At 39.6% G+C, this 15,703-nt stretch overlaps 1 protein-coding gene across 1 annotated transcript in view; it reads left to right on the forward strand.

Moving 5' to 3' along the window:
* The window catches only part of UNC79 (unc-79 subunit of NALCN channel complex), a 188,772-nt gene that overhangs the window by 62,791 nt on the left and 110,278 nt on the right, over nucleotides 1-15,703 (forward strand). Inside the window, exons 15-19 of the mRNA XM_019642451.1 lie at nucleotides 3,655-3,845; nucleotides 4,427-4,550; nucleotides 7,203-7,343; nucleotides 9,511-9,732; nucleotides 11,886-12,113. Coding sequence (XP_019497996.1) covers nucleotides 3,655-3,845; nucleotides 4,427-4,550; nucleotides 7,203-7,343; nucleotides 9,511-9,732; nucleotides 11,886-12,113 — 906 coding nt within the window. The remainder of the gene's footprint in view (nucleotides 1-3,654; nucleotides 3,846-4,426; nucleotides 4,551-7,202; nucleotides 7,344-9,510; nucleotides 9,733-11,885; nucleotides 12,114-15,703) is intronic.

Raw genomic sequence — 15,703 nt, forward strand, 5'->3', positions numbered from 1 at the left:
GTGTCACTGGCCCTCATATGTGGGATCCGAACCGGGGCCCTCTGGCATCCCAAGCGAGTTCTTAACCATCGCGCCACTCGGCCGGCCCCTGAAATATTTCTATTAAAAACATTTACTTACACAAATATATGCTAGGGAAGGTTAAGCATCTCTTCTTTTTTTTTTTAAAGATTTTATTGTGGAATTGGGGGAGGGGAACAGACAAGATGCTGTCCTTTTGTTCTTCAGTCTAGCTGTGGAGGACGTCACTTCACTGGCTCTTGTTGGTATTATCATTGCGCTCTTCCCAGGTGAGGCAGATCGGTTGCTGGCCATTGGATGGCTGCTCACAGCTGCTCTTGGCAGGCAGCTCACGCTGGCTGCCGGCTGTTCACGCCAGCTGCCAGCCATTCACGGTAGCTTATGGCAGCCCACCGCAGCTCCACTGCAGCCTATGCCTGTCGCCGGCGACTCCCGGCAGCCCAGCTCCAGGTCAAGCTGTTGTTCACCATCTTAGCTGTAGAGGGCGCAGCGTCACTGGCCCTAATGTGGGATCTGAATCGTGGCCCTGTTGAAGAGAGCTGACATCCCAAACCAACTCTTAACCAACGCGCCACTCAGCCGGCCTGAGAGTCTGAAGTTTTTAATAGGTCCAGGTTGAGACTTTAGATGAGAAGAGGGCTAAGAAGAATTTGACTGAGGTGGCTGAGGCTTAAGACAATTACTATTTAAGTGCAGGGCTGGTCCTTTTCCACATCCTGAGTCTTTATAAGATCTGCAGGCATCTTGAGATGGATAGGGGAGGCTTTGGGATTGGTAAGAAGGATGGGCTTGGAGATCCTTCTAGAGCCACATTATATTTTTGTAAAGACACCATTAATCAAGGCAAGGTAAGGACAGGTATTTTTAATTCTTCAAAGAATTAGATGGCAGCCTCAATAATAACATCAAGGAGCTGGCCTGCCATTCTGTGACATTATTTTGAATTTACTTCTTTATATCAGAGACTTTTTCAACTAAGGTAGAAAATGAAAGAGTCCTGTGTTCTGAGATTTGTGGATTTAGAGCTGTGTGCCTTTGCACTATTTTTTAAATTGTTTGACAGTCTGTATTCCTTTTCTCCAAGCACAGTGTGGGGGCTAAAAAATTAATACGTTTCCTACCACCTATGTTAAGTTCTTCTAGCTGGGCTAATAATTAAATTAACAGAGACAGATTAACAGGAGAAAATAAAACTTTTTAATACATGCCCATGGGGAGCTCACATAACCATGAAAATTTCAAAGACAGTGAGGCAACACGGGGTATATATGACATTTTGGACAATGGAGAAAAGGAGGAAAATGAGGTCATAGATTTCAGAAGTGAGAACAGGTGATTTACAGGTGACTGAGGAAGAGCAGCACATACAAGGCAGTCTGGTTCTTGCTAGGCAACTCAGAAACACCGGGACTCAGGGGCTATCTAGCTAACAGGCCTCTGCCTGAAACCTGCTATTTACCACTTAATTCAAATTAGGCTAAGGCAACATCCTAAGATTTCCTTCCTGAAGCAGGTTTCTCTGTCTGAATCTCTTGGGAAGGAAAGGGGTGGAGGGTCAAAGGTCCTTTGCGGGTCTTTTGTTCCTTAATAAACAGCTTAAAATCAATATTCCGAAAGACAGCTTCAGGGTGGCAAAACTTTGGTTCCCTTCAACGCCATTCCATGTTAGCCCATAGAACTTCCAGAGGGAAGGCTTCTATAAAAGCTCCTATCCAGCTCGGAATATCAGCCTCCATCCGGGTCTTTCTCAGGAGGGAGGTTGTGGAGGGGAGTTTATGGTGGGTGTGGATTTTAATTTCTGTTCTAAATCTGCTTTCTGTTCTAAAATTTTGTTAAGGGAGTATTTCAGACTAGCTGTGATCCTTTTTGTGTGTGTCTCTGTCAATTTGATCTTCCCATATTGGTAACAGGACACTTGTTTAGGTTGAGAATGCTCTGAAAATTCTTTTTAAATATAAAAAAAACTTTTCTAAATAAAAGGTTCCATCGTCTGGCCATTAACAATTTAGGATCTCCACAGGGAAACCTGTTCCAAAACGTGACTCCAAATCAATAGGCCTGTACGTGGCTTAACCATAAGTTACACAGCCAGAGGAACCTCAGCTATGGTACCTTCCATGATCTCGTCATTATCAGTGTTAGTTCTTTTGAGTCTATGTAACTAAAACCAATTCTAGAAATAGAGTCACTGCTTGAAAATATCTAATCAGTCATCTTAAGATTTTGGCCAATATGATACCAAATAGGTATCTGAGCTTTAAATAGAGTTGATTTGATTGTTTTGAACAATCTGGAGTTCTAGATATACTAATTAGACATTTAAAATTAGATTCCTTTGAAATAAGGTCATATCCCAGAATTCTTGTGTTACATGGTAATGATTCAGGACCAGTCAATCCATTGTTACTTTGATATGTATAATAAGGATATAGGATATTTATCTAAATTCAGAATTAGAAACAGAAACTAAATTTATGATTTTAATTTTTTTTTTGCACTGGAAAATTAATATAGTATTTTAATTAATAAAAAATACCAGTATTTTTTATTCATGGATTCAATTAGACTTTCCTATTTTTCTTAGGAAAAACATTGTGGCAGCATATGCAGCATAGGGAAAAAGGGCACTCTGTGCCACTTAATTTTCCATAATGAACAGTGGGGATTGGGAGCGGGTGTCCCTGAATTGTGCCACCCAGGCATGCAGATTATTTCAGACTGAAATCAATGAAAGCCCAACAAACTCAGGAAGAGGTTTTTACTTCCCCTTTTTCTTCAAGAATTTCCGGTAGAAAAACTTGCTTTAGGAAGGGAGTCTTGGCATAATCACCTTAAGAATTTACATCCTAGCCTTAGTCAGGAAGACTGGGAGCATGCTGGCCTAGATATCCTCACTCCCTGCTGTCTCATTGTGTCTGGGCTGCCTAGCAAGACTTGGCGTGCAGTCTATTTTCTGCACTTCCTCAACTACCAGTAAAGTGTCCATTCTTGCTTCTGAAATCTATAATGATACCCCTTCTTACCTTTTCTCCATTGCCTAAAATGTCATATATATCCAATGTTGCTTCACTGTCTTTGGAATTTTCATGCTTGTGTGAATTCCCCGTATGCATGTATTAAAATTTTGTTTTTCTCCTGTTCACCTGGTATATGTTGTTTGAATTCTTTGGCCAGTCAGAGAACTAAAGGGGTAAGGGGACTCTTCTCCCTGTCCCTGACAAAGACAAAGTGTATAGTAGTAGAAATCTGTGTTCCTCTGAAGTGCAGGTATAATTCCATGTACTTATAATGGGTTTGTCAAACTCGAAATAAGAATGCTCCAGTAGAATGCTCATCCTGTTAGCAATATATCTTTGGAATTTTAATTCAAGTGTGATTTGGAAAGTTTGCAGTAGAATAGTTCAAATTCAGTCTGTGATTGACATTTGGACCTATCTGTAACAGTGGTTTCTTTTTTTCTAACTGATGGATTGTAAATTCTTACAAGATCTCCCTCTGAAGATCCTTGGCCCAGGATTCTGATGTAATGGATTGTGATCTTTCTCTGTACCCATTTCCTTTAGGAGATCCTTGAGTATAATTCTAAAAAGTGCATTTTCTTCTTTTCCCCTGCGGCTGTGGAACCGTCATCAGGTTGGTGGATACTGGGATAAATCCTGTAGCACAGTGACTCAGCTGAAGGAAGGTCTCAACCGAATCCTCTGCCTGATCCCCTACAATGTAATCAATCAGTCCGTGTGGGAGTGTATTATGCCGGAATGGCTGGAAGCCATCAGAACAGAAGTCCCAGATAACCAGTTAAAAGAATTCAGGGAAGTATTAAGGTGGGTAAGTAGTTTAATGAAGTCACTGTAATCAGAATGATATTTAACATTTATTGAGCACTTACTGTGTGCCAGGTGCTGTGCTAAATATGTAATGTAATCTCATTTACTTTTTAACATCTCTATAGAGAAGTTTCAAGGCCCCAAATGAAATCATTGCTATAAATCATGCTAAGATAGTTTGGAATTGTTCAGAAAAGATTTTGTTCTTGTGGAATCATAAATAGATACACCAGATTGTTTGCTTATTTTCAAACGTAGTTATGATTTGGGTAAAGTGAGAAAAGTACAAAGGGAAAGTGTTTTTAGATGCTGGGAAGCAACTCTCATTCCTTAGAAATGCAATTCCTTCTGTGAAGCCTAATGTATGAACATTAACAGTATTAGCCATATGAATTATTTATAAGATATCTGTTCCAATGACATAAGCTATTATAGTAAAATGAAACATCCTAATATAATAGTTCAGACACAGACTAATCTGAAGTGTTTGGCTCCCCAAGCAACATATAGTTAGACATGCAACTGTAGACCCTAGGACATGCCCATTGGTCATTTACTTTTGTTGCTCTGCTTTCCAGCAAAATGTTTGACATTGAGCTCTGCCCTCTGCCTTTTTCAATGGAAGAGATGTTTGGCTTTATTAGCTGTCGGTTCACAGGATACCCTTCCTCTGTGCAGGAACAAGCTTTACTGTGGCTTCATGTAAGTGAATGATACTTTTGATCGTTTTGGGGAATAGTTCTTAGCCTGTGAACTTTAGATTCCCAGGTGAGCGGGGAGGGGGAAGTTATTGCGGAGTCCATAAATCTGTATGTTTGCTGAGTGAGGACTAGCTGTAGACCAATAACTCGTATGAATAGATAACTACATTACAAATCTATGGAGCTATCATTGTGAATTATTAATAAAAGACAAATGTATGCAGTACAATTACTTGAACACATCCTAGCTTTTGGTCCTTATGTATCTTTCCATCAATAGTTAGTAAAAGTATAATAGCTGTCTTTTGGGATTCTGATAAATCTTTTGATATTAAATAGGTCTTTTCCTTGGAAAGGTTGAGAGCTACTGGTTTAGGGAGTAGTTCCTGCTGTTCACTCAGCCTGGAATGACTTTCTTTCCTGCCTCCATTAAAATCCAACTCAAAAATTATTTCATCTATGAAATTTTCTGCTACTTCATACCCTCATCTCCCCATCAGAATTCATTATTCCTTCCCCCAGTATTCATACAGGTTCTTGTGCAAATTCTATTTTTGTCTAATATTATAGTTTATTTTTGTCCCTTCTTCTGATTAGAAATGCCTTCCGGGCAGGGACCAAATCTTTCATTTTTTAATTTATAACCCCTTCATCCTTTCTTCTCAGCATCTGACACATGTTTTGAATTTAGTGGATGTTCTTAAAAGTGTATTAAATTGAGTTCAATACCTGATATAAAGTTTGGGCAGTTTCAAAGGAGGACAGGATCAATGTTTAGATTAGCTTTGGGTGCAGATACTGTATTTTGCTGTGTATAATGCGCATCCATGTTTTTTTGGGGTTGTTTTTTTTTTTTTTTTTTAGCTGAGCCATCCTGCCACCTGTTGGCAGCTCAGCGGCAGCTCTGCTCGGGCCGGACTCGAACTGCTGTTGCTCAGAGCTCAAACTCTTGAGCGAGCTCTTAACCAACTGAGCCACTCAGCCGGCCTGCGCATCCGTGTTTTTGGCCAAAGCTTTCAGGGAAAACAATTTTTTGTTTTGATTTTTTTAATTCAAATTTTTATTTGTTTACATGTAGGCACTTGTTTTTTGTATTATAAAGGAATTTTAGCATTTTTTAAAACATATTATATGGTATAAGAAATTCTACATAACAGTAATTACAAAACACAAGAATGGATACAACGTAAAAGAAATTTATGATATTTATGCATCGTAGAAGGCCAAGGATTCTTTGTTGTTGCAAGTTCTTCCTACTGATGATCGTATTCCAGGGTATTATTTTGCATACGGATATCGTTATTGATTTTTAGAGTTACACTTTTAACTGATAAGCATAAATAAAAGAATTAAAAACATTTATATAGATGTGGAATTAGGACTACCTATGTATAATGTGCATCGTTATTTTTCCCTCACAAATTTGGTCCAAAAAGTGTGCATTATACATGGCAAAAATATGGTACATCTCTGTTTTATGGAAGAATATCACCCCAAAAGCTTTTTAAGTTGTGAAGATGCCTTTCTGGGTTCTAAACTAAGGAACAATATTTTTCACAACTGATGTAGAGTAAAGGGACTGTTTTTCTAAAAGTCACCTTTGGGACCTAAATTTTAACTTTTCACGCCCAGGTAGATAGATCTCGACAAGATAAATTTTCATTTTAGGAAAGCCAATTCTTCTACAGATGGCTCAGTGTTACTCAGTTATACACCCTTTGAGCTATGCCACCTGGGGTTGAGCAGACAGGGCTGTAAACCTCTTGTCCCTGCTATGGTTAAAACAATGACAGTTTACATGTTTTATGGACTGGGTTTTGACACAGTTTTGAAGACAGGGTGCTGCACTTGAAGGAGTTTTTTTTTTTTTTTTTTTGAAGGGGTTTTTAAGCCACTGGTCTAACCATTTGGGAAACAGAGTGAACAATGTAGTGATTGGAGTAGATTCATTCATTCATTAATGGTGGAAACATTTATAGAGTTCCCCTGTGCCAGCCACTGTAGTGGGCACTGGGATACAAAGGGGCTAAGAAATGGTCTTTTCCTCATACTTCCTCTCTTCAAAGAACTCACAGTGGGAGAGAGAGTATCAAATAATCAAATATAATGCAAAGTGATGATTGCTCTAATGAAGGTATGTATAAAGTTCTAAGAAAACAGAGAAGAAGGGTGGATTAATTCTGTCTCAAAGAAGGACACATCTATTTCCAGAAATTCATTATAGATAAGGTAGCTTCATTTTGGCAGAGGATACCCGAGCTTGTACCCGAGAGCAAGATGGGATGGGCATTCAGTTGGGGATGGAGTGGAGGGAGCGTCCTCACAGATGACACTAGTCCAGGAGAAAGGTGATGAACTGAGGCTCCAGCAGTGGTATGAAAAGGAGTGGGGAGCACCAAAAGGTACTTTGAAGTTCTAATAGAACATGGGGATTTATTGGCTGTGGGGAGTCGGGGAAAAGGGAAAATTTCAACGATAATATTGGTTTTTCTAGTAGAAACAATTGGGGATGACTGCTGATAGAGTCTGTGGAAGGCTAAATGTCCTTCTGTTCAGTAGTTCTCTTTGGAAAAAAAATGCTAAACGTAGTTTTGTTTTGTTTTTGAGTTTTAAAGTTTATGTTTTTGGGGGATATATTGCCTTTTTTTCTCAGGTATTATCGGAGTTAGACATCATGGTGCCACTTCAACTATTGATAAGTATGTTTTCTGATGGAGTTAATTCTGTCAAAGAACTGGCCAATCAAAGAAAATCAAGAGTCAATGAATTGGCAGGGAACCTTGCAGCTCGAAGGGTAATTATTGCCACAACTGTTTTTGTCTTCCTTATTAAGATTTTGTCAATTATATTGAGCCTAAAAGTAGAATCCTAGTAAACTTCTCTGAAAATGCTCTTTTCATCTCATCTCACTCTGGAACCTTTTCATAAGCACATTAAACAATAGAAATCATTCATCTAAGATGTTTGGTATAGTCTGTAATTAATAAGTTACTGAGTTTTCATTTTCCTTTGAGTTTTTCTCCTACATATATCTATTAGCTATCTCTCACCCTGAAGACAGCAAAAAAAATAAAAACAAAAAACAACTTTTTGGGTACTATTTCTTTTTCCTTTTCTTTTTTGGTGGGATGGGCAGGGGGAGGTCTCCTGGCAAATAATTCTTTACCAGCTACTGGGAGGAACACTGCTTCACTTTGAGGATGAGGAGTATGGATTTTTTTTTTCTATTGTGTTTTGGGAAGATCTGATCAACTGGTGACTATGAGTAACGTTGTCTGTCACTGTGAACCAACTGAGCCCATTTTATTGCCCCCTTTGTACCTTTGTGGATGAGAAAAGTCTATATAGTCTGGTACAAAGTGTATGAAAACTGTTGGAAATTCTTGATAATTGTTCTCTGGCGGACCTGATGGAGTTTCTGTTTATCTACTGACAATCCCATACCATGAGAGGTTGGAGAGGCTGACTGTCGTTTGATGGTCAGTGAGGACTATTCTCCACTCTTTCCTTGTTTAGCTTTTCCATTCCGCTCCCCGCCCCCCCCCCCACTGTATACCACAGGCCCCCAGTCCTTCTACCTGTTATCTAGGGATTAGAAAATGTAACAGAATCATGGAATCATAGTTTATATTCTGTGCTTTAACAAAAAAATCTGCCTCATCGGAACGAGCTGCCAACCATTTATATTTTATCTCTTCTATAACCTTTAATATTATATTACTTGGTTAGCACTTTATACTGTGCAATGTATTCACCATTGACATCACCAAATTGTGTGAAGCAGCTGGGGAAGAGCACATTATCCTCATTGCACAGCTACTGAACCCGAGGTTCAGTGAACGGAAGTGGTTTGCCGTAGGTAACACTATCAATATCCAGGTATTCTGATTCTTAATGGGGTATTCTTCTTTATTTTAAATATGGTGTTCACAGACCTTGCTGGTTATTAAAGCGATCTTTAAGAGAGAAAATATGATTTGAGAGTGACATACAGGTATGTCAATCAGGGTCCTGCCTCAGAATTTTTCCCAGATGGTTCAAATGAAGAGAGCTTTGATGGAGTTATGGGAAAGGTTAAGGGAGTACAAGGGTTGGTGAGGCTCCCAGAGGCCAGAAACTGTTCACTGGAAAGCCATTATACCCCTAGGGCTTAGGAAACAAGGGGGAGAGTTCTTCGGAGCCTACCAGGAGCTGAAATTATAAGGAAGGGCTGGCTAGAGGAGCTGCAGTGTGATGGAGAGACTGCAGCATCAAAACAGGAAGCGGGTGGGGAGAAATAGTCCTGCCTCTGTGTCCTCCAACTTCACCTCTTCTGCTCGTGCCTCCCATTGACTGAACACAACTGGAAGCCAGCCAGCAAGGGAGCCAGGAGAGACTCGGTCCTTGGCGTCCTCGGGCAAGGCAGGGCAGGGCAGGGCAGTGAGGGCCTGGGTGGGGTGGGCAGAGGGTTGGGTTGGCAAATGGAGAATAACCAGTACAACAAGTTGGACATATATTGTTTTCCCATGATAGATTAATAATTATAATACCCAGAGCTCATTTTTATTTAACCAGTTATGTCAGTCTGACATTCTGTGCTTATGATTCTAAAACCAATCTTGCAATGTTTTACTTTCATAAGTTCTCATTTTCCAGGTTATGGTTTTAAGTAGATGCAGACAATTTAGTTTAATTGGAAATGTTTGATGGGATGAAAAATAAAATGACAAAGACAGCTGCCTTCATTCTTCAGGGTGCTCATGTTTTACTCACCTGACAACTAGTCAGGAAGTTTGGATAATTTTGTGTCTGATTTTTATATTTTGAGAAGACCCATAGTATTGGGAGGTACTAATGCTATTGGCCAAGAAAGGAAATCTGTGTGACAGCTAGAAACATCTTCCCCAGAGTCCCCAGATATTTTATGCAGCCATTTGAGCCTCTGCAAGTTCACTTATGTGTGTTGATGTTCTTTCTTCTAGGTGAGTGTTGCCTCTGATCCCGGTCGACGAGCTCAGCACAATATGCTCAGTCCATTTCATAGTCCTTTTCAGAGTCCATTTCGGAGTCCTATACGTAGTCCATTTCGTAGCCCTTTCAAGAATTTTGGACACCCTGGAGGAAGGACTATTGACTTTGACTGTGAAGACGATGAAATGAATCTAAATTGTTTCATCCTTATGTTTGATCTTCTCCTGAAGCAGGTAGCTGAAGCATGAGCTTCCTTTAGATCAGAGGTCAAGGACAGGGAAAGCATTGCATAATGGTTTTTTCTTCCTGTGTTGGGCATCTACACCCCTATTGAAATGATGTAGCATCACTCAAGACATTTTGCAAACTCCTTTGGGGATTTCCTAAAGAGCCTGCAAAATACTTACAGGAATATCTGCAATAATGTTGACATATGAGAACTGATAGGAATTTTAGACACCTCTCAGCATCATTAGGTTTGAGTCTGTTGAACAAATTTGGTGAACAAACCGAGTAATGCTATTGTTGGGAAGAACAAGGTACAACTCTGTAGTGATTTTAATGTATTTAATAAATTGATATTTGAAGGTAATTTAAAAAGAAGCTTAAAAGGCTTTGGTCAGAAGAGCATTTCTTCTTAACTTTTTATTTTGAAATAACTTCAGACTTGCAGAAAAGTTGCAAGAATAGTACAAAACTTTCCCAAATACTTCTCCCCCAAATTCTTCAGATGTTAACCATTATCACATTCTCTCTCTCTCTCTCTCTCTCTCTCTCTCTCTCTCTCTCTCTCGCTCTCGCTCTCGCTCTTGCTCTCGCTCTCTCTGTATGTATGAATTGTAGATTTTCTTTTTTTTTAAGCTAAGCTATCCTGCCACCTGTTGGCAGCTCAGCTCGGGCCAGGCATCGAGCCACTGTTGCTCAGAGCTCACACTCTTGAGTGAGCTCTTAACCAACTGAGCCATTTGGCTGGCCCTAGAATTTTTTAATGAACCATTTGAGAGTCAGTTGCAAGCATGCTGTCCCTTTATCCTTAAAACTTCAGTGGATTTTCTAAAAAATAAGGACATTCTCTTACATAATCAAGCACCGTTATCAAAATCAGGAAATTAATGTTGTTATACTACTACATCTAACTAACAAATTATTCATTTTTAAAATTGATATAATAATCATCTTTATAGCAAAAGAAAAAAATTGTTTTTTATCGAGGACAAAATCCAACATCATTCATTCCAATTATTTCTCCTGCCTTATTGGTCTTCCTAATCCAGGATAGTTCTTCAGTCTTTATCTTTCATGTTCTTGACATTTTTAAAGAGTATAGTGTTGTTATCTTGTAGAATGTCCCTCAATTTGAGTCACTTATTTCTTTATGAATCGATTTGGGTTAAGTGTTTTTGGCAGTAATACCACAGATGTGATGTTATATCCTTTTCAGTGCATCACATCAGGAGGCACATGACATGATAATGGGCCCTCACTGGTGGTGATAACTTGGTTAAGGTGGCTTCTCTACTGCAAAGTCGCTATTCTCCCCTTTGTAATGAATAAATAACTTTCAAGGAGACACTTTAAGACTGTGAGATTTCCTGTTTCTCATCAGACTTTTATTTACTAGTTTAGCATCCATGCGTGATTCATGCCTGAATCAATTATTACTATGACCAATACCAAATGATAATTTTCTAATTCCATGATTTTTTTTCATTTGTTAGCTGGCATTCTACTGAAGGAACAGTTTCCTCTTCTCCCTCACTTATATATTTATCTCCCTATACCTACATGTACTCATAAATTCTTAATTTATTCAGTGGGCTAAAATCTGTTACTATGATTCTTTGTTTGGATGGTCAGGTTTGTCCCATATTTGGTCAGTAGGAGTCCCTTTAAGCTAGCTCCTTTGTTCTTTTGACATGTGTCCATCATCCTTTGAACACTTCCTTAATTTCTGGCATGACAACATGTTCCAGGCTGATTTTGTATTTTCCTAGCCCTGACTTTGAAATCAGCCATTTCTCTAAGGATCCTGGTTCCTTTTGGTGAATAATGGTACTTGGAAGTCAAGATCTGGGCACTTGGGTGAAGAGCAGCATTTTTTAAATGTGTAAAATCTCACAGTGATAAGTTTAAAAAACAACTCCCTTTAGATGTCATACATTATTTTAAAAATAATTCCCATTAGTTTGTCTTGTGTTTATATTCTTTTTAGAAGAATCCGTGGAAATCAATGTATATTTGACGTCTATAAGCCTTATTATCATTAAATAATTTAATATTTTTGTCAGCTAATGAAAAGTATCCCCAATTAGTGTGCCAGTGGAGTAGTGAACAAAAAGACCAAACTCCTTCTTTTCTTTTTTGGCCTTTTTTTGGTGTCTTTCAGATGGAGTTACAAGATGATGGGATCACGATGGGTTTAGAGCACAGCTTATCAAAGGACATTATTTCCATTATAAACAATGTCTTCCAAGCCCCCTGGGGGGGCTCCCACACCTGCCAGAAGGACGCAAAAGCAATTGAGTGTAACTTATGTCAGTCTAGTATTCTCTGCTATCAGCTTGCTTGTGAACTCCTGGAGAGACTGGCTCCGAAAGAAGAAAGCCGGCTGGTGGTAAGCAGTTGAAGAAATGAGATAGCCCCTGTCTAATGGTAGTCAAGTCTGCAGTGGCTGGGGTAATGGAGTCTTTCTCCAGTATTATCTTATGCTCCACGCTGGGCTATACGTGTAAAAAGAAAGTTTTCCTGTTTCTCCTACTAATTCAGGCTCTTGGAAAGGACTATGAGATGGAGCTACATTAAACAGAATTCTTGAGTTAGAATTCTTGAGTCTTGAATTAGGGTGGTAGCATGCCCAGTCATGCAATTTTCATAAATACAAAGCATTACTAATATTCTTGAAATAATTCTTATCACAATTATAAAGTTTAGATAACAGTGAATATGACAAAATATACATATCAAATACTGAATGAGTAGATTGGATATGGACACTGAGAATTCCTAGGTAACATCCGTTTGTAAAACTCATTGACTTCATCAACAGCCAATAAAAATCTTCCTTTTGTTTTCTGCTTTCTAAGAAAATTGTTTAAATAAAGAATAGCCAACATATGACATATATCAGGGGTGCAAAAAAAATGTATACAAGTGGACACGTTGGTCAGCGTTGCTCAAGCAGTAGTTTGCCATAATCAGAAGTGTCTGGGCGCTGATGGGAACCACTTTGAGCACCTCTTGTAATTGCAGAAGTCAAACGTGACTTGTATTCATCTTTTGTTATCGGTATATATTGAGTATAACAATTTTAACAGTTTTTCCTTGCTTAAAACGTGTATACATTTTTTTGGCACCCTCTGTATTAACTGCTCCATACAATAGTTATCCCCATTTAGCTTACTTTCCACCTAAGTCACGTGCATCACCAAAATACCTTCATACTGTCATAGGTATGATGTATATGTACCTGAATGATTTGAGCCGTTGTTTGTCATCTTCTTTTTTTCTTCCTTTCCCCTAATGTTTGTCTAGGTAGAAAATGACAAAATTGTTTCTTGAGGCACAGCATACATGCTGTAAAGTGTTGCTTTAGTTTTTAAACACCTTTCAGCCCACTTAACTCATTAGTCCTGCCTGTCACAAAATGATATCCCTGTAGTATGGCCTTTTAATGTTGTCGTTGGGTACTTACTATAAAACAGTCACAGTAATAGATGATGTGAAAACAAATTAAAATCAAGAAGCTTAGAGCCTAATCAGGAAGATGTTTAAGTAAACAAAAAACCATAAGACAGAACGATGAGCATTATATGAGAGAGGTATGAACAAGGTAGCTATGGGAGTACAGGGAAGAGAAACAAATCTGTCTTGGAGGTAACAGGGATCTGGAAGGTCATCCCGGAAAAGATGGTTCCTGAGCTTGTATTTGAAGGAGGACTGCACTTGAAGAAATGAGGGCAGTAGGAGAGCAGGACTTCTGAGACCCAGAAAACGCTCTATTTAAATGGCATAGAGAAAAGGAGGGAATGATACGCCCAGGAAACTGCAAGTTTTGCCAGAGCAGTGAGGAGGATAGAAAAGGAGTGAAAGCTGAGTGGAGAAAAACACTCAGTTTTATATTCTCGTTGATTAAGGGCTCTGTCTGCCAAACTTAAGTTTGGATTTTGTCTTGGCAACAGTTGGGGAATCCTGAAGAATCTTAATCAGGGTGGTGATCCAATCCGATGAATTTGAGAAATTCATCGTGTGACTGGAAGAGAAATTGGTGGATTTGGACACTGGGGACAGGAAATCTAGTCAGATGGTCAGTGTGGTCATTCAGGGAAGCAAATAGGGGAGCCTGCACTAATGCAATGGTGGTGATGAAGAGGGGGGGGGGCAGGCCTGGCAGATTTTTAGGAAAGAGAATCAACAGCACTTGTTTAATTGGTGTCTAGGAATGGAAAAGTGGAGGACAAATCCATGTTTTCTGTCTTTGGAGACAAAAATGTTGCCATTTCTAGAAGATTGTTACTGTAGTAGGAGAAGTGATTTTTTTTTGGGCAGGAGCTGTCACATTCAGACACAGTGGACTGAAATGCCTTTTAGGTATTCATGTGGGGATGTCACGTACCATCCGATATGTGGATCTGGTTCTTAAGAGAAAGATCAGAAGTTGATAAAAGTCTGGAGTCACCAGCATATTGTGGTAGAATGTATAGAATGAGAAAGGAAAAGAGCTGAGGTGAGAATCCTGGGAAGGACCAGTGCTTAAGAGGGAAAACAGCAGAAGTAAAGACCAGAAGTAAATTGAGACGAGGTCAGAGACACAAGAGAAAAACTGAGGGAGGGCAATGCCTCCTAAACCAAGGTAGAAGATAGTTTAGAAAAGGCAGGGCTAGTTGATTATGTCAAGAGAAGAGAGGAAAAATGAAAGAGAGCAGTGTGTCCAGGGGATTCTGAAATTAGGGTTGCCTCATGCCTGTGCGGATGGTAGTGACCGTGGATTATTGTAGTTTGTGGTTTAAGAACAGTATCAGCTGGAGAAGTGGCTACGTGAGGCACAGACTTCTTTTCCAGGAAGGGAATGAGAGAGTGAAGAGGACGGAGGTGGACATCCTGAGCCCCTACGCTGTCCCTAGAGGGCTATCTGTATTGTGTCAGCTTTCACAACACCATCCCATGAAACAAGGAGGAACAAGCATACATGTGGGGAAACGGAGCCATCGAAAGAATGCCTCATGTCCACAATGCTCTTGACATTTGTCATGTGCCTAAAATACCAGATTTGGAGGTGAAGCTAGAGGATTCGGTTTTCCTCTCTCAAAGTTTTAAGGGAGAGACGCCCATCCATCAAGAGGGCTGCTAGAACACGTGGTCTCCACTGCACTCAGCGGCCACTTTATTTCTCCTCCTGGGACAGGTGGAGGACAAGAGGGCAAGGACATGAAGGACGGGCTAGCAGGAGGCTTAGGCTAGTTATCAAGACAGGGGACACCCGCTCTTACCGCCCAGAGGATGATGCCGGAAGTGTGGGTGGCTGGGTGTATGCGGAGGAGTCATGCTGCAGCGGAAACCACCGAATCGAATTTTGTGAAACTCAGTTTATAATTTGATTTAGTGTCTTGTTCATGGTGACCTAGGAGCAGGGCCAGCCTCAGCAAGACCGTGATCCTCCGAGGCCTCCTAACCACCGTTTTAGTACTTGTTTCTTTCTTCCGGTGTCCTTAGATGCCGTCAGGCTTTGTCTCCTTGCTTTGAGCTGGCTGTCAGATAATTCTTGAAACAATGTTTGCTGGTTAAAGGGTTAGTTAAAAGAGGATAATTTTAAAAGAGGGTATTTGAAGGCGGAACTTGAAAGGAAGAAAAAAGCTGGAATAGAATATCTAGAGATAGATATTTTAAATGGTCATATCTACTTCTCTCTCTCTTTCTCTCCCTCTTTCTCTCCCTCCCTCCCTCCCTCTAATCTTTTCTTTTTCACCCACTTTTGCAGCTTGCTTTATATTTATACAAATATAACATATATAAATATATACGTAGCATTAAGTATATTCACATTGTTGTGCCATCCATCTCCAGAACTTGCAAAACTGGAATTCTATACCCATTAAAAAATAACTCCCTGTTCCCGTCTCCCCTTAGTACCTGGAAACCACCATCTTAATCTGTTTCTATGTGTTTGACAACTTTAGATACCTCATATAATACAATATTTGTCCTTTT

The sequence above is a fragment of the Hipposideros armiger genome, unplaced genomic scaffold, assembly GCF_001890085.2.
Source record: "Hipposideros armiger isolate ML-2016 unplaced genomic scaffold, ASM189008v1 scaffold_69, whole genome shotgun sequence".
NCBI classification, from domain to species: domain Eukaryota; kingdom Metazoa; phylum Chordata; class Mammalia; order Chiroptera; family Hipposideridae; genus Hipposideros; species Hipposideros armiger.